General features: G+C 49.2%; 2 protein-coding genes across 3 annotated transcripts; both read right to left on the reverse strand.

Annotated features, from left to right (window-relative positions):
• Positions 1–2,029: 2,029 nt before the first annotated feature.
• On the reverse strand, positions 2,030–8,156 carry LOC146708620 (ras-related protein Rab-1A). Its single transcript, XM_085460616.1, has 6 exons — positions 7,953–8,156; positions 6,567–6,639; positions 6,351–6,446; positions 6,182–6,277; positions 4,842–4,973; positions 2,030–2,972 (listed from the first exon to the last, which is right to left on the reverse strand). Exons 1-6 carry the CDS (start codon positions 7,964–7,966, stop codon positions 2,775–2,777), a joined length of 609 nt encoding a protein of 202 aa, XP_085316742.1. The 5' UTR covers positions 7,967–8,156; the 3' UTR covers positions 2,030–2,774.
• A 119-nt stretch (positions 8,157–8,275) lies between these two features.
• On the reverse strand, positions 8,276–20,807 carry aftpha (aftiphilin a). 2 transcript variants are annotated; one of them, XM_085460557.1, is made up of 10 exons: positions 20,662–20,807; positions 17,402–18,997; positions 14,401–14,567; positions 14,142–14,271; positions 13,903–13,959; positions 13,218–13,340; positions 12,854–12,914; positions 11,935–12,018; positions 11,300–11,423; positions 8,276–10,832 (listed from the first exon to the last, which is right to left on the reverse strand). In XM_085460557.1, the coding sequence occupies exons 2-10, from the start codon at positions 18,959–18,961 to the stop codon at positions 10,691–10,693; spliced, it is 2,448 nt and encodes an 815-aa protein (XP_085316683.1). In that variant the 5' UTR covers positions 18,962–18,997; positions 20,662–20,807; the 3' UTR covers positions 8,276–10,690. The 2 variants fall into 2 exon arrangements, with proteins under 2 accessions (XP_085316683.1, XP_085316684.1); XM_085460558.1 differs by lacking the exon at positions 11,935–12,018.
• Between the last annotated feature and the right edge of the window lie 2,579 nt (positions 20,808–23,386).

Here is a 23,386-nt window from a genome sequence, read left to right on the forward strand (position 1 = left end):
GAGATGTGCAGTAAAAATTCCTTTTAGCAGGAATATTGAAATGCTTCAGCTCCCCTCGGTCATCAGTTTTACACAAAAACATCAATTACAAATTCCTTTTAGCGAAGCTTGGGCTGCTCCTCAGGAGCGGAGCTCAGCTGAAGACACGGTTGAAGTTCCTGAAATATTCGGATGGACCAAATCCACGTGAGCTTCATTGGAAAGGCTCGGACAGTGTCCATAATATTCAGCTGATTCTGCAGGTGTCTGTGGGTTGGGTACTTTAGCATCTAGCTAGCCCTGCAGAAGAGGAGCGAGCATAAAGGCAACATGTGGCAGGTAATTTGAAATGTGGCGTTTCTACAAACATCACAAACTTTGTCTCAGTGTGTTGCAGCTAAAGGTCCAGCTGCTTATTTCACAGGGAGAGACCAGACAGAGCAAAGTTCACTCAGAGATGGACAAACATGAGAGAGGACAGGAGAGGAAGAGGAGAGCTTAGAGTTAAAGGAAGGACGCTCATTTAAAGCTCACGTGGAAGTTGTTGTGAAATCTGTACGTGTCACATTATGTTTGTTCATAAAGCTGCGGATAAACAAACTGAGGCAGAGTAACGGTTATTTAAAGGCTGCTGTGCAGGACGTCTGTACTGTTGCCAACCCCGCAGAAGTGTCAACAGCTCTAAGACTGAACATTCAAGAATATTTGTAGTTTATCCAAAAAATCCTTTTAGTTTTTTCTTTACAGAAGCCAGGTTTGTGTAAAAGTTTGTTCGTCCTCAGCTGAGGGAACTCGGTTACCATGGTAACCCCACCTGCTCTCTGACTCCTCCCCTCCTGCTGCACCTGCACCAGCTGACTGACCCTCAGAGTGGGCAGAACTTTTTAAAATCTCTGAAATCACAGCTGATCGTTTCTAATCATCCAGTCGACGATATACGAGGACTGATCAGTGATTGGTTATCAGCTCAGGATCATCACTGGAGGCTGAGCGCTCACCTGGATCACCTGGTCCTGGTTGTCCTGTCTTCATCTTTTTATGGATTTTGCATTTTCTGTGTTTGAAATAATCAGAGACAGGAAGTGACACAAAATTCAAAACCTTCAACTAGAGTGTAATAAAGACCAGGAACAGGACAGAGCTGAGGTACGGAGGTCTGAGAGTGCCACAGAAGCCTTTAGAGCTCAGAGTTTAAGGTCTTTGTGGAGGAAGATTACTTTCTATTCCATCTTTAAGAAAAACTTAAAAAGCAGAAAGAGTTTTTACTTTGCTGCAACTTAAATGTTTTCACCGTCTTGCAGCCGTTTGGCTGTGGGGACGTACGGATTTGGAGGGAACCTGCAGCAGCACCTGGATGTGCTCCTCCTCTCGTCCCCCAGTGTTCGTACACGCAGACTCCTCTGTAGCAGAGGTTTGGGGCATCGAGCGCCCGTCCTGTTGGAGGCGCTGTCGCCTCGCTCAGTGATGGCACGCTGAGGTTTGCCGGATGTTCTTCTGACTCTGCGAGCGGTGTGCACGGCTGTACCCACAGGACCAGCAGACCAGGTTCAGCCTGTGGTGCCTGCTCCCGTCTCTACCCTCGTGCAGGGCCTGAGGTACGTCTTGCCAGACATTTTATGAACAGGAAGCATTATTAAAGCATTACGTGTGACACTTTATTTCGACAGGAACTTCCTGTTTATGACCCTTTAATAAAAACTGTAGTTTATGTGCGACATTTATGTTGTGTAGTGTAACACTGAGGGTCGCGGGAGCCTGCGTACGATACGTACGTGTGGTTTCTGACACTCGAGCTAACTTCAGACCCTCCGTCTGCTCGCACAGGAAGCTTGAGATCTGATTGGTAACCAGGTGCTGCCCTCTAGCCTGCTCCAGTGCAGGTCACATGTGCAGCACCAGTTACCATGACAACGTTGAATGACATTAAGGTGGTTTTACCTTCATTTGTTTCTGGTTTAGCTTAAGCGGCCTGAAGCCTAATAAAGTGAGCGCTGGGCGTGCCCAGGTGTGAGGTCTGACAGGAAGTAAAGAAAGACAGGAGCACGAGCAGTTATCAAAGATCTCCTTCATGGTTTAATATTTGAATTTGTGCCACAAAAACGTCACGTCCGCAGCCACAAATCACGTGCTGAGATTTCTACGTGCAGCGCGTCGCCGCCGCTGCTCTACTCTGCAGATCATACATGTATGTATAAATATGTACAGTTTGGAGCTTCTTCTTCAGCAGGGCTCTTCTCCGGGCGTGGTTGTGCTGTAGGTGGAGAAACATGGGCGAAGGAACCCGTCCAGATGCAGCACATGCTTATGGGCGCGTACAGGAATGTTAGGGGGGGGGTGGAGTTCTCAGCCAACAACACGAGAGCGCCGAAGGCAAGAATGTGACGAGGGTCTGCGGCCTGAAGGCACGGCATTTTCAGGGCGGCCCTGTGAAGTTGGATCAGTGGGGGCGGGGCGGGGGCGGGGCATGCATGATGCTGGTTTAAGCATGTGCTTCACTGGGCGGGCCGAATAACTCGAGCTGTGAGAGGAGACGGGGGCGGGGCTTCACTGTTAAAAATGGGACACGTCGCTTTACTTTTAGGAAATTAGAAGAAAGCCCGGTGTGGGTGGGGGCGAGGGCGGGGTCTTTGACAAAGGGGTGGGGCCTGGTGGAGCTGCACACACAATTACAAACCACTCAGTCTCTCTCTCACTCGTGCTGTCTCATTCTCTCTCTCTCTCTCACACTCTGTGGTTGCCATGGTTACATTGAGACTCGGGGGAGGGGCGGGTTCGGCGTGTGGCGGTTTCGGGCCTCAGCAGCAGCCCCCAGACGAGGTGTTGACTGGCTTGCTCTGGATCTTGACGTTGGACTTCTCGGCGGCGCCGGCCGTGGCGCCCGGGCCCATCCGCTTCTTGATCTCGGCCGCCATGGTCATGAAGGCCTGCTCCACGTTGGTGGCGCTCTTGGCGCTCGTCTCCAAGAAGGGGATCCCCAGGTTATCTGCAAACTCCTACAGAGGGAGGAGGGGCACACTGTGAGTGGATCGCTTCACATCAAACACATATTTTTATATATTTTATTTATTGTTTATTTGTAAAATATGTGTACACACACACACACACACACACACACACACACACACACACACACACACACACACACACACACACACAGAAAAATATTTAGTATACACATCCAGAAATGCATATACTATTATATATTGTACATATATTTATTAGTTTCAGATGTAGCCATTCTTGTATTTTGCACAACTCTGTTGCTTGTGAAGCTCGCACACAAGAATTTCACTCACATGTGCTGTACCAATGTACCTGCACATGTGATGTGACAATAAAAGTGATTTGATTTGAAAAACAGCTGCAGTTCCTCTGACGTCCAGCAGAGGCTCCCGCAGTGACTCAGTCCCCTCAGACCCCATTTGCCCGTCGCACAGCTGGAACACGGGTTACTGCGGCTTTTAAACTGACGCGTTCTCAGGAAGTCGCAAAACCCGCAAACAGTTCAATTCATCAGACACAGATTCATGAGTCACAGGTGTAGAGCTCAGCAGCCACGAGTGGGACCACCGAGAGCTGAAGTGGGTCGCTCTCATGCTGCAGAGCCGTGTACAGGTGCAGGCGCCGTCTGAAGCGCGTACGTGCTGTTGTCTGTCTGTTTGGACCAAAGCTATACTTGATACTGTTTCTGTGCCAATCAAAAAACAGATGAATCGTCTGGTTCCTGGAGTAAGTGATCTGCTGCCAGCTCAGCATTTCCAACACCATCGTCGTGTTTGCGGAGGGAAGAAACGGTAAAAACAGCGTCTTCTAAGGACGGCGGTCGAGAGCGCTCGCTGCTTTCAAGCAAAAGCAAAAGCCAAACAACTCCACGCTTTCCTATTTGTGGAAAAATAAAAACCAATTTAAATCAATGATATGGCAACATGGCGCTTGGTTGTTTAGGAAGACTGGGAAGTTTTAAGAGTGACAGCGGCGAGAAGGAGCGAGCGAAAGAGAGTTTTAAGATGTGAGCGATTTGGCGTGTTTGGAGTGTGTAGTTCTGTTGTGTGTCAGAACAATGCTGAATGTCACCCTCAGGCCTGCAGGTATCAGGCTGTGACGTTCTCCTTTATCTTACAACGGACAGAAAGTAAAAATTAAAAATCATTTGTGTGACTTTGATGCAGAACAGCTGATTGTTCTGTAAATAGTTTGGAAAAACGCCTCGGCTGCAGTTTTAAGTAAATAGCAACAAACTGTTGTTTACAAAACGTGTGTATGGGTTTTAAAATGTACAATTTCTATTTGTACTTCAAGTTATGAAAATGATTCGTTAATGTTTGTGGTTGTTACAGTAAAATATAACTTTTTCCTGCTCTGATTTGATGTTTCCAGCCTGACCTTAGATCAGTTGTGCTGACTCCGTGTGTCCAAAGGAACCGTTTGTGCTGAAAACGGTGACAACAAACAAGGTGAAATGTGGAGGTCAAAGAGGTCAAATCCAAAGTAGTGACAAACGGCCGGGTTTACCCAGGGGATGACGTGTGTCACGTGTGTGGAGTGTAACTGCGAGGAGGATCCGTGTTTTTTCTCCGTCACGCGCCGCCTTTGACATAAATATAACTCCATAATCTTCATTATCAGAGGTCAAAGGTGGAGGAACTCTCAGCACAGGCCTGATGGCACAGCGAGTGTCAGCGCAGCAGCTTCCTCCTCTTGTGCTGACTCTGCATCTGCATCCACTTACTCATGTTTTCTACTTCCTGACACGTGGCGACAGCGTGCTGATGGCTGACCCCAGAACAGTCCCTTCTATCCTAACTGACCTACGGACGCCGAGTGCTTCTGTCGCCCACTGATGGAAGACTGTGACCTCTTACCTTAGCTGTGGTGTAGTCCACGACCTTCTTCGTTGTGAGGTCACACTTGTTGCCTACTAGCAGCTTGTTGACGTTCTCGCTGGCGTAGCGGTCGATCTCCTGTAGCCACTGTTTGACGTTGTTGAAGGACTCCTGAGGACAGAGACGTGAACACAGAGCTTTTCACACTGCCGACAGCCGCCTGCAGGGGGCGGTGTTTACTCCACTCATTTCACAGTTTCATACACAATTATGCCAAATACCCAACAGACAGCCCCTCCCTGACCCCACCTCACTTCCTGCGTGTGTTCAGAGTGCGTGCATGCTCCTGTACATACGGTGCAGGCAGGAACCAATCCTCCTCCTCCCTGCACACCTTTGTGAATCTGTGTGTCTGACATTAAACAGCAAGTTTAACATTGGGTCTGTCCCGCATGATGGGAGCCGTCCAACAGAACAGAAACACGTCAGGTCGGCTGCTCGCTCAGCGAGGCTGCTGCAGGGCGTGTTCCTGTGTCAGGCTGCATTGTGTGTCTGAACTTGTCCGGCCGGTTTTCTCGCTGCTCTTCAGTCGCTGTGTTTGAGCAGCGAGCGAAGCTGAACATCTACTGGCCAATGAACACGAGATGGGAAGGGTCTGAAGACTGAACTTTCAAAATAAGAGCACTGGCCATTTTCCACTACGGAACAGATGAAATTAACAAAAATAATCAATATCAAGACAAGTGAGCAGGAAGTGCAAAAACGACATAAAACATCTAGATCCTGGCCCTCAGTTAGCTTCTGAACAAGGCTTTTATTTTGGTAAGCTGGACATGTGAGAAGCAGCTCATCCCTCGTTCAGGGTGCCCCCCCCCACCCTGCTCATCAATGACTGACTGGACCTGTTGGAGACTCACAGACGTCTCTGTCGCTGAAACCATCAGCAGCTTATGGAAAACATGCTGCTGATGAGCACTTCCTGCATCTGAGCAGATGTTACGGGTCAGAATCGAACTGTTTGTATTTCCTTCATCAGCGCCGCTAGTTGAGCTTCTGTTATTACCACCGAGCCTTCAGACTGTTTTTATCATGTGTTTGGACTGCGGGAGGGAGCCGGAGAACAAACACAGAATCCACGCAGGAAGCACCAGCTGGAGCCTTCCTGTTGTGAGGCGGCGGTGCTGACTGCCACAGATTAATATGTAGATCTTATAACCGTGTATCAGAAAACATAACAAGCTTTAAAGTGAGTGAGTGCATGCTGAGTTTTAGGGCTGCTGTCAGGTACCGACACCGTGAGCAGCTGTCCCAGGTCATCAGCCACGTTGAGCCCTGCTGCACACCACACACGTCACGCTTTGAGCGCCGTCGGCACTCACCTGGTCCGTCACATCGTAAACCACAATGATGCCGTGAGCTCCTCTGTAGTAACTGGACGTGATGGTGCGAAAGCGCTCCTGACCCGCCGTGTCCCACTGAGGAGGAAAAGCAGAGCGTCAGTCAGAGCAGAGTGACATCATCACCGCGTGTGACCAATCGTGTGCTTACAATCTGCAGCTTTATGGTCTTCCCGTCCAGCTCGATAGTCCTGATCTTGAAATCCACGCCAATGGTGCTGATGTAGCTCTCTGTGTACGTGTCATCCTGCTCTCACACACACACACACACACACACACACACACACACACACACACACACACACACAGGTGAATCTGTGCTACAAAATGCAGTTTACCATGACAACATTGTGTCAGAAACACTCACTGCAAACCGGAGCAGGAGACACGACTTTCCAACCCCAGAGTCCCCGATCAGGAGCAGTTTGAATAAATAGTCACTGTGAAGACAGAAAACATCATTACACACACGCGTCACACTGCTGCCGGTCTTTATGAGTGTGTGTTTGGTGTGCATGCTCCTTTAAAGAAAACAAGTCCAACAACACACAGCTGCTTCCGTGCTGGACTTTTACTGTGGGCGGGGCTTCACACACACACACACACACACACACACACACAGGAAAGCACTTGAGGCAAGATAAGGTGTTCCTCGGGACTAACAGGTGTTTTTACCTGCAGACACTTTAGTGACACAGTTTGGAAGAACGTGTCTGAACAGACTTTGTTCAATTAACGATAACGAGTCAGATGTTGACTTTGATTAAAAACAAGGAGTGACATCATAATCATAATCAGTCATCAACATTAATACTCATATTATTCTGTTAATAATCTCCCATTATTACTACATTACCTGCTATAACACAGAATATTTAATTGTTCTGTTTTGACTTTATTTGTTACTCAAATATTTGATATGCTGACAGCAGAAGTCTGTTATTAAGTTATAAGCTGTATATATACACAGAAGCGACAATGATGATGTTTCAGCTGCAGTAACACAGGATGAACGAAGCCTGTGTGTGTGTGTCCTGTACCTCACACACACATGAACACAGCAGGAACGCTGAAACTCCTGTTCATACTTTAAGTAAACAGGCTTTGTGTATCTTAATGTGTGATAATGTTCAGCAGCCCTTTGACTTGACTAAACGATCAAAGTACTGTGGATTCTGGTTAAAGTACACCGTGGGGGCTAAACGCCCGATTGGTTAATCGATTATCTGATGGATCAGCTGTTCGTTGGTGTCAACTGCAATGAAGTAACAACATATTACCCAATAACGGGCAGACTTCCCGTTTGCGGCGCATACGTCACACCCAGCCCGGTTCGGGTTCACTGACGGAGCTGAAACCCGAACCCCGGGCCTGACACTGGAATCGAACCGAGTGAGCCGAGCCTGTGGGTCAATAACACACCCTGACCGTTAAGCTACGTAGCTGCTGTTAGCATGCTAGTGGCTAGCGTCTCTGACAAACTGTTAGCGAAATCGAAAAATCCGCCGGTTCAGGCGCACGGAGCCCGGACAACCGTGCCATTAGGCGGCCCTTTGGTGTTATATCTGAGCGCTGTCACTCGGTCTACGCTGCGTTCACAGCCCGTTAACGGAACTGAGAGACAAAGCAGTGGACGGTCATCTTCAGTCCGCCCGGCTAGCTTGCGCTTTCATTAGCTTAGCTTAGCATAGCTCCTCGGCTAATCTTCCAACTCCGCCGGAACGGTCACAGCCGACATCAAACTGACACTTACTATTCAGGATTCATCGTTGACTACAGGCTCAGAACCGTCACTGCGGTGGATTCAGCTGCAGGTCGTCGCGGATTAATCTGTAACTGGCCTCGCAGTGAAGAAAAAACACCGTTTTTTCTGATGGAGTGGCTAAACTGCCCGTCGCAGCCAGAACAGCATAATCGAATCAAATATGGCTGTCTCACTACCTACCCGGAAACGCCGCAGATTGGAATCATGAGTAATGTAGTTCTGTGAAGATGGGCGTTTACACGTCGTCAAGACACACAAACAAGATGACGTGTTATACTTAAAACGTATACATATATTTTTAACGTGCGCTATTATATTTTATTGGCAGTTTTTGCCAGGTATACGTTGCTGTGTTGATGTGTGATACATTCGTTCTTTAGACGACCCAGCCCTGGTGATGAGTGGCGAGACAAGCATGAGGATTTTGGGTGTAGTTTCCGTCTGAGTGAAGAACTCTGTAAAGATGTACATTTCTTGTTAGTTATCAGTTCATTTAGATTATGTTTGTCTGTATCAGGATGACCAACTTAATGTTCCCAGGGGGCCACATTAGACGGGGCTGATGTGGAGAGACACAGTAAAAAGCTGAACTCAGTTCTGCTCAATATTCTTTTAATCTGTTAAAGTGCTGCTGGATAGTGACACTGACATTTTACAACTATGTAATTACCATTTCTCAAAACAAAATAAAATTCGCAAAATTTCAGAGACTTTTAACTTGAACTGAAGTGTTTCTGTTCTTTTTCTTGTTCAGTGAGAGAAATCCTGAAAAAGTGCATTAAAGTCAGCTTCACTGTCACTGAGAGACTGTGTGTTGTTAAACTCGATCACTGACAATGTTTGTTCACATGTGAAGGTAGAGCCAAACAGAACCCGAATCTTCTGAGCATGTGTGAAAGAGTTCCTCTTTGAGAGAAGAATAAAGATCCAGTGCTGATGCTGACTGGACGTGCTGACAGCACCTACCTCCCTGAGTGCATTGCTGGCAGCACCTCATAATCTCAAACTCTTTGGTCATCACGCACACACAGATGCATAACTGCTTTGTGTCACACGGGAACTGAGAGTCAAAGTAAAACGTCATTAATGTCACTGATAATTTAAAATCAGTGTCCTCATATGTAGAGCAGAGACTGGCATGTTCAGTAGGCCTGCCGAGTTCTTTCTTCATTATTATCAGGAAGTCCTAAAAACTCCCTGAAAAGCCTTCAGCTGATCCAAAATGCTGCAGCAAGAGTCCTGACAGGGACTAGAAAGAGAGAGCAGATTTCTCCTGTTTTGGCTTCCTGTTAAATCCAGAATTCAAAATCCTGCTCCTCACATACAAGGTCTTAAATAATCAGGCCCCATCTTATCTTGATGACCTTGTAGTACCATATCACCCTATTAGAGCACTTCGCTCTCGCTCTGCAGGCCTACTTGTTGTTCCTAGAGTATTTAAAAGTAGAATGGGAGGCAGAGCCTTCAGTTTTCAGGCCCCTCTTCTGTGGAACCAGCTTCCAGTTTGGATTCAGGAGACAGACGGGATCATATAATTGTTGGTTTCTTCTCTGCATCATTTTCTTTACCTTACAGCATTGAGCACCTTGAGGAGACTGTTGTTGTGATTTGACATCTATAAATGAAACTGAATTGAGAAGTTGAATAAATCAGCTGCTTTTGTGCCTCTGGATCTGCCCCGAGCTGAACCCTTAAACAGCAACTTCACACCAAACAAACAGAGGAGGAGCACAAAGGAGGCGAGGCAGCAGCTTTTCTCTTAAATTAGTTTAATTTGTTGTGTACACTAAAAGTCAAATTTACACAGTGGTCTGAAAGAACCTGGGCATGCATGATAACCTCCCACAGGCTCTCCCACTGATTCCGTGTCCCATAGGAACTCCCCGTACATTTACAGTCCATAGTTTAACTGCACACAGTCTAAAGCCACAGTGAACTATGATTACATCCATTTCATCTTTACAATGTGCAAAATCCTCCAGGCTCGGCCGACAGTAGTATGAGCAACAGAAAACAGACCGATGGAAGCAGCCGTTGGTCCCTTCGTTCCCCTTCGATGCGAGCGGCCTTCAGCTCGCCGACGCTCGAAACCGATCGTCCCGTTTTTAAACAAAGTAACAACCGGAACGTCTGATGGCAGACGCGCCGGCGTGAAGAACAAAAACAGACGAGCGAGGGTGTACAGGATTATTTTAAAAAGCTTCACGGAAAAAAACAAACAGATTAAAACTGAAGGACGAACGAAGACGAGGGGACGAAACACTCGGCGGGATTCTGCAGGCAGTGTGGTTTCAAGTCCATAAATAGATTCAGATTTTATATATACGTATATAAATGTATGAATTCACAGAAACTTCCACTTCAGTTTGATTCAGCTTCCTTCAAGCTCCGCCCCCACACGTGTAAAATCAGCAGGAATCAAGGAGCCCATTTAAAAACAAAAAAAAAACAAAAACATTGAATCCCTGATTATTTACACACACGACAACAACACACACACACACCCGACACGGCCTGAACGCACAAATCCCACTTCCTGTCAGCTTTACCACGTGCTGCCCCTCCTCCACGCCGTGCCCCACCAAATAATGAGAAAAGCTTCACTTTATCCAGAGAAATAACTGAAAATCAACAAAAAGCTAACTTAATTAAAAAAAACAAGAGCTTGATAAAATGGGCGGGGCCAGCAGAGTGAGCAGGTGATGTCTGGAGGCGTGGCCGGGGCTTCAGTCTGGCGTGGCGTGTGACCCGAGCGGCGTCAGCGTGGCGGGAAACATCAGCACCTTGGCCTGCATGAAGGACAGGTCGGGCAGCGCCGCAATCACTTTGGCCGCCTCCTCGCTCAGATTCTCATCTTTCCTCGGCTTCCTGCCAAACAGGAAGTGACCAGTTTTTTAAACGCATGAACATAACATTTGTAGTTGATGACATCATCAGTGTGCCACTGACACAAACTGTTACAAACTGCACCCAGATCAGCTGAGTGTGAATGACCTGCATGTCTGACACACAGCAGCGTGCGCACACACACACACACACACACGCACGTGCACACACACACACACACACACGCGTGCGCGCACACGCACGCACACACAGGCCTGAGCTGTCAGGTGGACGTCTGCTGAATGTGGATCCACACCGGAGCGCTCACAGATTCACGCCAAAATTCACCACAGTACTTTAAATTGTTATTCCACTTATATTTAGCCATAGCCAATCATAGTTGAGCGTCAGCTGTGAGGTCATTCCTCAGGAGTTCCACCTGCAGCCGATCCTGATTTCATGCTTTCACAGGAAATTGGGGACAAACCAGAAGCGCTTTGACCTCTGACCTGGTGGAGGTGCTGGTCTTCTCCACGGTGGACATCAGGCGGGCGAAGGCGTCGGCCATGCGGCTCCCGGAGCTGCCCGAGTCCAGCTTGGCGGTGGTCAGTTCGAATAGCTCGGGGTCGACGCCTGAAATGCAGAAGAAAGATCAGGGAGGCGGAGCTTAAACTTCACCAACAATCCAACAGTGAGAAACTCGGAGGAGGCGAGCCGGGAGCTTCCTCCTCGGAGGTTCGCACCTGCACAAAAACGGTTGTGCTTGGCGTGATTAAAAGAGAAACTGAAGGACTGGAGCAGCTGTGAGGCGTGTCCGCCGCAGCGATCCGTTCTGAGATCAGCGTGTGCTTAAATGGTGAGCACCCGGCGGACCCGCCTCGCTTTCTGCTGCCTGCGGGACAGTCACATGACCTCATACCGACCTTCCTGTGCCGACCACCCCACACACCAGCATCAGTCAGGACATCATTCATGATTTTAAAAATCTGAGCTGGGAAGCAGTCACGTGACTAAAATGACATTAAAATTAGCACCAGGATCAAACCTCGGGATGGTCATGTGACCCGGTCAGGAAGCACGAGAGTGCGGTGAGTGAGAGGAGCAGATGGAGGTTAATTCAAAGGAGGAGGATGCTGGAGCTGACCTGGGATGGAGGGTGAGCTGCTGGAGCCTGAGTCCTCCACAGGACCAAAGAAGTCCAGGTTTAAGAGAGACGAGCCTCCGCTGGCTGCAGAGCCGGGCGAGCGAGGTTAACGCACACAGTCAGAGAGAGAGAGAGACACATGCAGCAGAGTCAGTGAGAGAAACCGGAGACGATCGTTTCCACATGCAGCAGATTTCTCACAGTCTGCACATGCTCAGTGCACCGCTTCACTGAAGCCCACGACGTTTGGACTGTAGCAGGTGGGAGGAGCATTTAGGACCGTGTTATCCAATCAGAGCACTTCGCTCTCACACTGCAGGCTTGTTGGTCCTAAAGTATTTAAAATTAGAATGGGAGGCGGAGCCTTCAGTTTTCCTCTGAAACCACAGCAGCTCCAGCCTGCTGAGTTACTGATGCTTCAGGGACTGCAAACCGCTCTGGAACCCTACGAGGTGACCTGAACACATACGTGCAGGTCAGGTGGCACACCGCCCCCGCAGAGCGATGACGCAGCACACACTGGTAGACCACACGTTATGAACACATGACACAGCAGCACGGCGCCGCAGTCAGCCTCTTATGGAGTTTTCAGACTTCAGCGAGCGTCACTGATGGCTGACGCAAGGAAGCGAATGAACTTTCAAAATAAGAGTGAGGGGACGGTTCACCAACAAAGACATGGCATCATTGGGCGCCCTCTGACATCTGTGACTGTGGGCCACAGCGACTCAGTCAGGAAACAGGAAGTGACTGATGGTTGTTTTATACACAGATCGCCTCCTGGTGTGTGATTGGCTGTGAAGTACAAACTGAAGCAGCTAACAGGAAACACTACAATAAATAGAGGAAGTGGAAGAAGAGAAGAGCTGTGAGCGGGAGGAGGAGGAGTCAGTGCGGCAGAGGCAGCGGGGTCACCTACCATCAAGCGGGTTGGTAAGGCCACTGCTGCTCCAGTCGAACTGGACGGGTGGGAGCGCCTCCTGCAGGAGGAGAGGCAGCAGGTCAGTCATGTACCAGGTGTGTGTGAGAATCATGTTTAAACACAAGGACACGCCCACACGTGGGAATGGTGTCAGGGTTAATTCCTCATGTTACATATGTCACAGCTGTTGTTCGCCCTCGTGACGGCGAGGACTTCACCTGTCATCGCTTGGAGGAAACGACGTCAAAAAGTCAAAAACAAAGATTCAAACTGTGGCAGTCAGCGTTTCTCACTATCAGCCAATCACATTGTATTTGAATCCTGCTCGGAGGTCACCTGTCGGCCCGCCTCCCCGTCTCACCTGGACCGAGTCTGTAGGACAGGAGCTTTTCTCAGGTACCAGCGGCGGCGCCTGTGCGATTGAGGCGATCATCTCTGCAGCAGAGACGGGCTTCACGGGCTCTTTGGTTGGCTCCAGCATCCCCTACACACACACACACACACACACACACACACACCTCAAATGACAAACGCGTTTAAACAGCCTGCAGCGCTGCCTGGCGGCCTCCTCGTAGATGCATGGATGGTACAAATGTGAAAGTCTGTGATGTTTCATTTACTGCAGTCACGAGATTTTCAGAAAACTTGACCTCTGACTTTTAGGTCAAGGTATCAACTTCATCCTGCGTCACATCTGAAGTTCCCAAACGCACGTACCTGTCAGCGTTTCACAGCTAGAAATGAGAATAACTGATGTTCCTGCCGTAATGAAACTGTCTGTATCACCACTGTTCCTGTTCTCAAGTTCCCAAAACTTAAAGATCTTCATCTTGTCCTGAAATCAAGCAGGAAGCAGTTTTCTGTCCCCCTCCCTCCCCTGCTTACATCAGCTGATCAACAGCTGATCCTTCACAGTCACTGTGGAGCTGAGCGCTCATCTTTATTTACCTGCGGCTTTAATTTAGCTGTTAGTAACATCTTAAACGTGCTGCATGAGTAAACCTGACTTTATGTCGCTGTAAATAGAGTCTGTTGGATGCACTCACCAGGCCGGCGGCATACATGGGCACGATGACCGGCTGCTTCTTCTGTCCTGTGAACAGCTGAAACATGGAAATCAGACCGATTAGGATTCAAACCTCGAGCGCAGCTGCCGCCTCAGCAGGAACGCCTTTAGTCATACCAACAAATGACCAGGAACCATCTTTTATCTACAGTCTATGTTGAAGAGTATCTGGGCGGGGCTAGGAGACGACGCATTCAGAGGGGAGCAGCGTGTACTCACGATGTTTCTGGTGTCGATGCCGAGGCAGCAGAGCAGTGCTTTGTTGCAGTGGGAGCCGCCCCACTGGTATCTGAGGCCGAACGCCTCGTGGATGTCCTGAAGCTGCGTCCACACACCACCGTACATGGACCTGTGGCAGCCAATCAGACGCAGCGGAGTCAAAAACAGGGTTCATGAGTGGGAGCAGCTCTTAATGGAGCGGGTACGGAAACACCTATGGATCACTCATAACCAGGAGGTTCGCTGAGGAGACCCTCACCTCTTGCATGACGATTTCTTCTCCTCCCCCTCCTCAGCTCCGGGGCGTCTGTCCTCAGGAGGCTCCAGGACAGCCTTCAGGGACACCACCTGGTCCTCCAGCAGTCGGGTGGCGCTCTGAGGGAAGCTCACCTGGAACAGCTTCTCCACACGGCTGAACAGCGATGCCTGCAGAGAGATGGCAGCGTCAGACTCAACTTCACAGTCTGGGCCTGACTACAGTTAAAGGGGCGCTTCACCCTCAGGTGAAGGTGATGGTGCAAAGAGTCCAAAGGGCAGAGCTGCTGGTTCATATCTGCTTTAACTTCGTGCTGTACGAGCCCACAGTGAGACTGGCCTTATTCACACTGTCATACCAGTTTGCAGGTTTTTAATGGTTTCGTTGTTATTATGTAACGGCTGCTGTGGATTTAAGTCCCTCAGAAATGGACAATAAACATCTGTCTGTGCTGATAAACTGACAGTCTGAATGACTTCCCTGCAGACACTTCTCGCTGCTTTCAGTAGGGATGGGTACCGGTATCATGGCACCGGTTCTGTCATAAACGGCAGTAACCAGACCGTTTAAGCACCGTGTCAAAAGTACCGGTTTGGCACCGGTATCGGATAAAACCTAAACGATACCCATCCCTAGCTTTCAGTCTGTGTTGTGTTTACTGACTTTACATGTTTCTAATATTAAACTTTGATCACTTTGCTGCTGTTTAACTCACAGAGGGGTCGATAAACTCTGGGCCAACTTATCGAGCCGCTGTCACGTCGTGACTGGAATCCCCAGTCTTCCAGTTCCTTGGAATTCAATCAGCTGATTTGAGTTTGTGTGCCGGAGGAGGAAAATAGGGGCGGTCTGCGTGGACGTGGACACTACTTTGATTTTTATTGGACTAAAGGACGAGATAATGAAGAAACAACCGCATTATGCTGCTAACACAAGCACCTGCACAGACAGCATGCTAGTGCTAAGCTAGCCGAGAGCCCAGAGTGATGTTAAAGCTGAACTTCAACAGTCTACCTGTTCATGTTTCTACAGTAGAATCACCATGACGACCGTGCTGGTTTCCATCTTTGCTTTGTGTTCATACCTAAACACTAAGAGAACGATCACGCGTGTCATTAGCAACTACCAACCTGTATATTTTATTTATTGTTTACTCTATTTAATATGTAAAATACACACACACACGTAGAAAAACATATTTAGTACACACATCCAGTAATGCATACACTCTTATATTGTACATATATTTATTACCATCCTTATATTTTGCTTGTTTTATGTTATTGTATTTTTTGCACACCTCTGTCGCTTGTGAAGCTCGCACACAAGAATTTCACTCGCATGTGCTGTACCGTGTAGCTGCACACGTGATGTGACAATAAAGGTGATTTGATTTAGCGCAGAGCAGCGTGTTGGTGTGTGGGGCTGTGACCTCATGTTGTTAAACTGTGATGATGACATAGGGCTGCTCAATTAATCGAATTTTAATCTCGATTACGATCTGGGCTTTCAACGATCATTAAAAATGACTGAGCCGATTATTAGCCCCTCCCTCGTGCTTTACTCTCGCGCTGCTCCGTGTGGCAAATCGAGCGCACCGCTCTGCGTTTCGAACACGTGTCACAACAATTAAGAGGACCTGAGGGAAGCTCAAAAAGCTGAGCAGTTATTTGGAGAGGAGAGTGACTGCTGCTGGTTGAACAGAGGTAAAAAACTTCAGTGGTGTGGAAACATTATGGGTTCAGTCAGACGTGGATCAAGTAGACACAGTGTGTAAACTTTGCTACGGTGTCGTAGCTGCACCACAGAGCAACACTGCAAAGCTCACTAAACACAGATGTTTACATTTTTCATTTATTTCTTATACTGCAAACATTTGCACTGTTATCAGTATTTGCACTGTTTTATATTATTTTTTAAAGTCATTATTCAACACGTTGTTATTGTTAAATAAATATCGTCAAATAATCGAGATTATCATTTTTGCCATAATCGAGCCGCCCTATTATGACACAACGAGTTTCAGGACATTTTATGGAGAAATGCAGAAGTAATGAAGTAAAATACTGAGTTACTTTGAAGTACTCTGAGTAATTAATGACATTTCTTTGAGTAATGAGCCAACACTGAGGGAAATCCCTCCAACATGCACAAACATGTGACCCACAGCAGAAAGTCTTTGATACGCTGCCGAGTCTCAAACAGGAGCCAATGAGGAATCAATCAGTGATATTGATGATGGAATCAGAAACGCTAAATTCCTATCACTTCCTGTCCCTACAGGCGCATGATTCGAGATGTTGACCGACCTTCCCACCTGACCCAAACCTGCCATCCTTCATCATCATCAGTCTGAGTTCACCTGTGCACATCCACAGGAGCAGGTGAGTGAGCATGCTCAGAGTTTAGAAACAGCTCTACCTTCATCCGGAGGAACCTAATGACAGCGGTGCTAAAGCCTCACACGGATCCTCTTAAGGAGAACTTAACCCAAAAAGTTCCAGCTGCAAACTATTTTTTAAATTTGACAGATATTGCAGATCCTGGATGAAGACATCCTGGATACAGTGTACAAAGTACGTGGTGGCGGCGGTCTGCGGGCCCCTCCTACTGTGTTGTTCGCCTGCCAGCCACAGCAGAAAGTGCTGAAGCGACACGGAGCGCCGCGGGTCTGCAGCCTGTCTGAGCGCTTCATGCTCGGGTTTGTTTAACTCGGTGAACTCCGAGCCCAGAGTCGTGTGTGTGGACGACACATCTGCACAGCGGAAGTGTGTGAGTCAGCTGGGTGTGAGCAGAGGAAGTGGAACAGATTTAAAGCTTTCACATTAACTTCCTGATTGGGTTGTGGACAGCACATCGTTATCATGACCTTTAAGACAGGAAACGTGTAATCCTGCTCTAACTGAATCAGTGTGATGTCACAGGTTTCTGGAGTATCTCTGCATTTTAAACATGGGAAACAGAATCACGTCCCAGTCCTCCCAGTGTGCCCAGTGTCCCTTACCGGCTGACTGACAGTGCTGCTGGGTTCTTCGCCGACCGCAGGTGCTTTACTCTCATGCCACTCCTCCTCCTGCTTCTCCTCTTCCACTCCTCTGCTATCTGCAGGAAGTGAGACGCTCGTCTCAGCGCTGAACGCCGCCCATGAAGCCCCCTCTTCCTCCTCCTGCTGCTGCTCCCCGAAGGCGCTCCACCCGGCGTCGCTCTCGCCGCCACCGGCCGAGCTGAAATTCCCAAAACTGTTGCTCACAGGGAAGTCGGCAAACTTTCCTCCCTCCTCCCCCTCGTTTTCACCCGAGTTAAATTTGGGGGAGTTGAAGTCGCCAAAGTCGTCGTCTTCTTCTGCGTTGTCCTTGGCGGTCGCAGCTTCCTGCACCAGAGCAGAACTCTGTAATCCGACCGGATCGTGCTGAACCTCCAACTGATCGAAGTCTGCGAAGCCTTGAGCGCCAAAAGAGCCGGCGTCTCCGAAGTCCCCGAAGTCTTCGTCGCCGTCTTCGGCCATCTGGCTGTCGTCAGCGGGTGTGGCGGATTCCCCCTGGAGTGGGGGCGAGGGCACCGAGCCCGTGGTGCTCACGTCGCCGTACTCCTCCAGAGCGTCGGTGGACAGTGGACGGCCAAACGACGTCTCCGTTTCGGTCTCCGTCTCGTTCCCGGAGCTCTTCTCATCCGATTGCCTCGCCTCGCTGTCTCCGGTTGTGTCGGGCAGGAGCTGCTTTTCACCGCAGCCGTCTACAGAACCGTTGCTGTCAGCTACATCCGCCCTGTTCACGGCGAACAGTTTGTCAGTGCAAACGGCCTCTGAGGCGCCACAATCTGCCGCCAAGGCCACATCCCTTTGTCGAGAGTCAGCATCCATGTGAGCACGCCGGTCCGGCGTCTCAGCGGGGACGCAGAGAGACTCTGAGCAGAATGCGTCGTTTTCAGTTCTGTTTGTGTCCCTGACATCGTCCTCTGAAGTCAGTCCCTGCTCTACATTATGGCTGACGCCCGGTGGACAGTGCGAGCTCGCCGTCTGGTCGAGGCGTCCGTCAGCATCGGAAAAAGCAGCAAAGTCTGCAAAGTTGTCCTCCGGGCCTCCGGCACTGCCCGTGTCCTCGGGGGACGTTCCTTTTATGCGATCATGGACAGAATTCTGGGAGGAAGGACTTCCCTGAACATCAAACCCGTTTGTGAGCACCTCGCCGCCGTTACAATCCGCGGTGTCGCTCGCAGTCAAGTCCACACAGCTGGCGAGGACCTTTTTCATCTCAGTTCTTTCTGAGGCACTCGCCAGCACGACACCGTTCGCCTTTGAGAGCTCATCACTGCGGCTGCGGGCGCCATTCGTGGAGCCATGGCTGAAGCCCACCACCCCTCTGCTGTTGATCAGCTCCGGCGGCGAAGTGGCGGTCAGAGCCTGCGTCTGGTTAAAAGTGGTCGGAGTGTCAAACTCTGAGAAGCTGATGCTGTTCGGGATGCCAGAGAAGGTGCCAAAATCTCCGAACTCATCGTCCTCTTCCTCAGCGCCGTCCTCCATGGGTGGCGGAGAGGAGGAGTACATGCGGATCACGTCTGGCTCCATGACTCTGCGGTGATCGAAGAATCCTCCGGGCTATACCTGAAAGAGCGAGAGAACGTCGTGAGCAGCGAATCACAGGACAAACATTCAAAAATAAGTAAAAAAACAGTAGCGCGCTTCATCCACGCGGCGAGGAGCCGAGCACACCTCTCAGCAACACCGATGATCTCCAACGAGAGGCTCGAGTCACAGCTCATCGAGTAATACGAGCCCCGAGAGTGCAGACGGCGTCAAAGCGACGGCGAAACACACCGTCACAAACACATCATCGACAGAAATGAGGAAATGAAACCCCGCCCTCCTGCTCTGATGTCACTGCTGCGGGATCACATCATCACTGCAGCGTGAACATGAAAGCGTGTTGTTTGAATGAACACGATAGAAGTCGACAGGCGTGGACACAAACCTCTCACAACACGGAGCATCAACCTGATGTTCAGCACCGAGCTTTAAACAGGACTCTGACTCATCACTAATAATCTTATTTATTTATGTGATTAACAAAAATGATGATGTCAGAAACTATATGACTTTATTCTGCTGACATCACAGTTCTGATCACACACACAGCTTTCACAAATGTATAAGATAATAAAATTTTTGTCACTAAATAAAAACAAACACCATTTTTAAAGTAACCTGTCTCCTGTCTTACTTCTGATTTCAGCTGTGCGCTCTCTCTCTCGCCCTGTGACCCTGTGACCCCTGACACCTGGCGTGTGGGGGCCTGATGTCATTATTTCTTTTCATTAACTGTATTTGTGTGCTTGAATCACGTTTCCAAATCCTGATCTGAAGCGAGCACAGACCTCAGCTCTTTAAAATTTCACTGAGTTTGGACTGAAACAACCAGCCAGGTAAGGAAACACCTGAGTTTCTGATGAAGGTACCTTCCTGCAGCTCTGCAGGGGAAGTCCCTCTCGGGTTACCTGCTGGCCTGGACGGCCTGTGTTTGTGCTGTGACCGGCGGTGGGCGGAGCCTACCTGTGTTTGGTAGAGCTGAGCTGGACTTCAGGTATGCAGTCCTGAGAGACCAGTCAGGCGAGCGCGAGCCGTTTAACCCCTCAGACCCCACAAACGGTGACGTGTTAACGTCAGGGCAGGTAAACATGTTTAAGATGGGTTTACCTGCGCACTCAGCGGGGTCACCTTCAACAGGCGCTCAGCCTCCTGACAGTCGTTCTACACCTGACACTGTGAGCCCCCCCCCCAGCAGTCTCACCTGTCTGACGTCAGCGCTTAAAGTGCAGCTAACAAGCTAACGTAGCAGGCTCAGTAAACTCCCAGGTAGCTTAGCAGGCTAAACGACGGAGGGCTGAGAGTTTGTCCCGAGCAGAACCGACTTGTCTGAGCCCAGCCCGAGCCCGACAGGGAAGCTAGCAGGACAGCTCGGCGGCTAATAGCAGCCCGAGCTCGGCGGGACTAGCTCGGTCAGCTTGTGTGGAAAGCTGAAGCCAGCTTGATTACTATGCTGGTACTTTACCGGGCGGCTCTGCTGGCACACAGCGGCGGTACACAGATAAACACAGGCCGGGGACCCTTCAGGAACGAGTCGGTTTGACGTTAGCTGCTCCTGCTAACTGCGCAGCTAGCTTCACCAACGACAACAAGCCAAGAAGCAGCTGAGCTAGCATTAGCTTAGCTTAGCTCAGCGTTTCGTGTGACAACAACTGTCTCATCCCGAAGGAAAGAGCCGGGCTCACCGTCAGAGGCCGCCCGCTGGCGTCCATGGTTCGGTTCCACACGGGCTGTCGTCGGAGCGGGACGGCTGACTGTGAAGCCCGTGCTGAAGGTGGAGTCCGCCGGCTGCTGCTGCTGCCCTGCCTCACGATCACCCAGCATGCACCGCTGCGTTCTGCTGCTCCACAAACTTCCAGGTGGAACAGGTGGATGGATGTAACTGAGTACTCATACTCATGTACACCAGTTGGCCGCTTGTACTCGAGTATTCCTGAACCACGCCTCTCTCCCAGCACTTTTTAAAATCCAAACTTTATTTCTTTAAGTGGAAAGCGCTGTTACAAACTCCGCTGAGCAGACCTAAATATGAAAAATAATCGGACTGGGCACAAGTCCAAGCTGCCTCAGAGCAAGAGGAGGTCCACCTGGACAGGTGCACCTCTGTGGCAGAGCTGACGGAGAGAGACAGACAAATGGCCAGTTCACATTCACACCTTTAGTCAGTTTAGAGTCACCTGTTAACCCGACCCCACTGACTGTTTGGACTGTGGGCGAGAACCCACACAGGAAGCACCTGCAGAACAACAATATGTTGTGTGAATGCACCTTTCTAAAGTCCCTCCTCAGTGATTTAAAGCACACGTGTGTCTAATTATTCGAGACGGGAAAAGCGTCTCAACCATTAAATTCGAGCTGGTGTGGGCCCCGGGGTCTGGCATGAAATAAACCCGACACTTGGATAAAAGGAGGCTGAAGTGTTCGTATACTCAGCCCAGCTCCACACTGGCGTCTCCCACACTGCTCTTAACCTGCTTCTGCTCAGCTGTGCTGAGAATCGTAACAGCGATGGTTGGGACAGAACAGATTCGTCTGGATTTCAAATCTTCTCTGTTTTCAGTGATATAACTTTAGTAACAAGCACCTCATTCTTTTCTCTCTCTCTCTTTTGCCATGTTTTCCAGGTAACCTATATTTGACAACAGCTTGATAAAAAGAAATTCTGTTTTTGGTGTCACTCCAATATTTTTAGTGGCCACCCCTATGAAAACATTCTGGAGGCGCCCCTGGCCGTTCTGTCTGCTGACCAGCTCTGACGTTCAGGATTCGTGTTTGGACTGAACCTGCTCAGCAGAGCCACAGCTGACAGGTATCTGGGAGGTACCGTGTCTCTGCACACCTGAAAATAATGTGAGAAAACTCCAAAAAGCCCACTCTCTCAGTGTTTGGCTGTCAGGGTGTCAGGACGCAGTGTAAATAAAGCAGAATGCAAAGACTCACAAATCTCATGATATGTGATGTTTGATTCACAGAACACTGAAATCATATCGAATATTTATACATTTTCCTGTTTCATTTCATTTTGATGGCAGCAACTTTAAAGAAACAGCAGGAGGAACATTTATCAGGTGAGCTGTCAGCAGGTGGGTCACATGGTCGGGTGTAAACAGACCTCTCTTAAAACTGATCTGAGGTCAGACCCGCCCAGGCATGGACGCCGCGTCCTCTGGAGCGCTGCACAGAGTACTGACATCAGTGTGCTCTCCGCCTGTGCAACCACATTTTTAATATATAAAAGGAGTCAGTGTGTGTAGAGGTCAAAGGTCATGTCAAAGCTGGGAAAGGTTCTGAAATCATTTATCTTGGCAGCTTCGTTTGTGTGGTGGGGGTAGGCTTTAATCACAATCAGAAAACTTTATTGATCCCTGGGGGAAATTACTTTTCGTTACAGTGCTCCATTACAAACAAGCATTAACAGAGACAGACAAGACACTAACTAAGAATAGCACCATATATACAACCATATATATACATAAAAGTCACTTATTAATAAATAGCTGAAAAAGAACATGTGCAAGAAGGGTGTAGCTGTTGCAGTAAACAGTGTGTTAGGTGGATGCATTGTACAGGGAGCCACAGGCAGGAATGATGTCCTGTGTCGTTCAGTGGTGCATCATGGGTAATCTCAGTCTCTCACTGAACGAGCTCCTGTGACTGACCAACATGTCATGGAGTGGGTGGGAGGTGTTATCCAACATTGTCTTTATCTTGGACAGCATCCGCCTCTCCGACACCACCTTGAGGGAGTCCAGCTCCATCCCCACAACATTGCTGGCCTTACGGATCAGTTTATTAAGTCTGTTGGCATCTGCGACCCTCAGCCTGCTCCCCCAGCATGCAACAGCATAGAGGATCGCACTGGCCACCACAGACTCATAGAAAATCCTCAGCATTTTCTGGCAGATGTTGAAGGACCTCAGTCGCCTCAAAAAATAGAGACGACTCTGGCCCTTCCTGTAAAGTGCTGTGGTGTTTTTAGCCCAGTCCAGTTTATTGTCAATGTGAACTCCAAGGTATTTATAGTCCTCCACAATGTCAACACTGACCCCCTGGATTGAAACAGGGGTCAAGTGTTTCCTGGTCTTCCTGAAGTCCACGATCAGTTCCTTGGTCTTTGCCACGTTGAGCTGCAGATGATTCTGCTCACACCACGTGACAAAGGAGTCGACCACAGCCCGGTACTCTGTCTCATCATCCCTGCTGATGCATCCAACCACCGCAGAGTCATCAGAAAACTTCTGAAGATGGCAGGTCTCTGTGCAGTGGCTGAAGTCTGTGGTGTAGAGGGTGAAGAGGAAGGGGGAGAGGACAGTCCCCTGTGGTGCCCCTGTGTTGCTGATCACCTTGTCAGACACACAACAATCCAACAATCTGCTGTGAGCCCTCCACCTGCTTCCTGTCAGACTCGGG

Source organism: Copadichromis virginalis, linkage group LG6 (assembly GCF_057382275.1).
Source record: "Copadichromis virginalis isolate Kocher_CV1m ecotype Utaka linkage group LG6, C_Virginalis_male_GT1.1, whole genome shotgun sequence".
Classification (NCBI taxonomy): Eukaryota; Metazoa; Chordata; class Actinopteri; order Cichliformes; family Cichlidae; genus Copadichromis; species Copadichromis virginalis.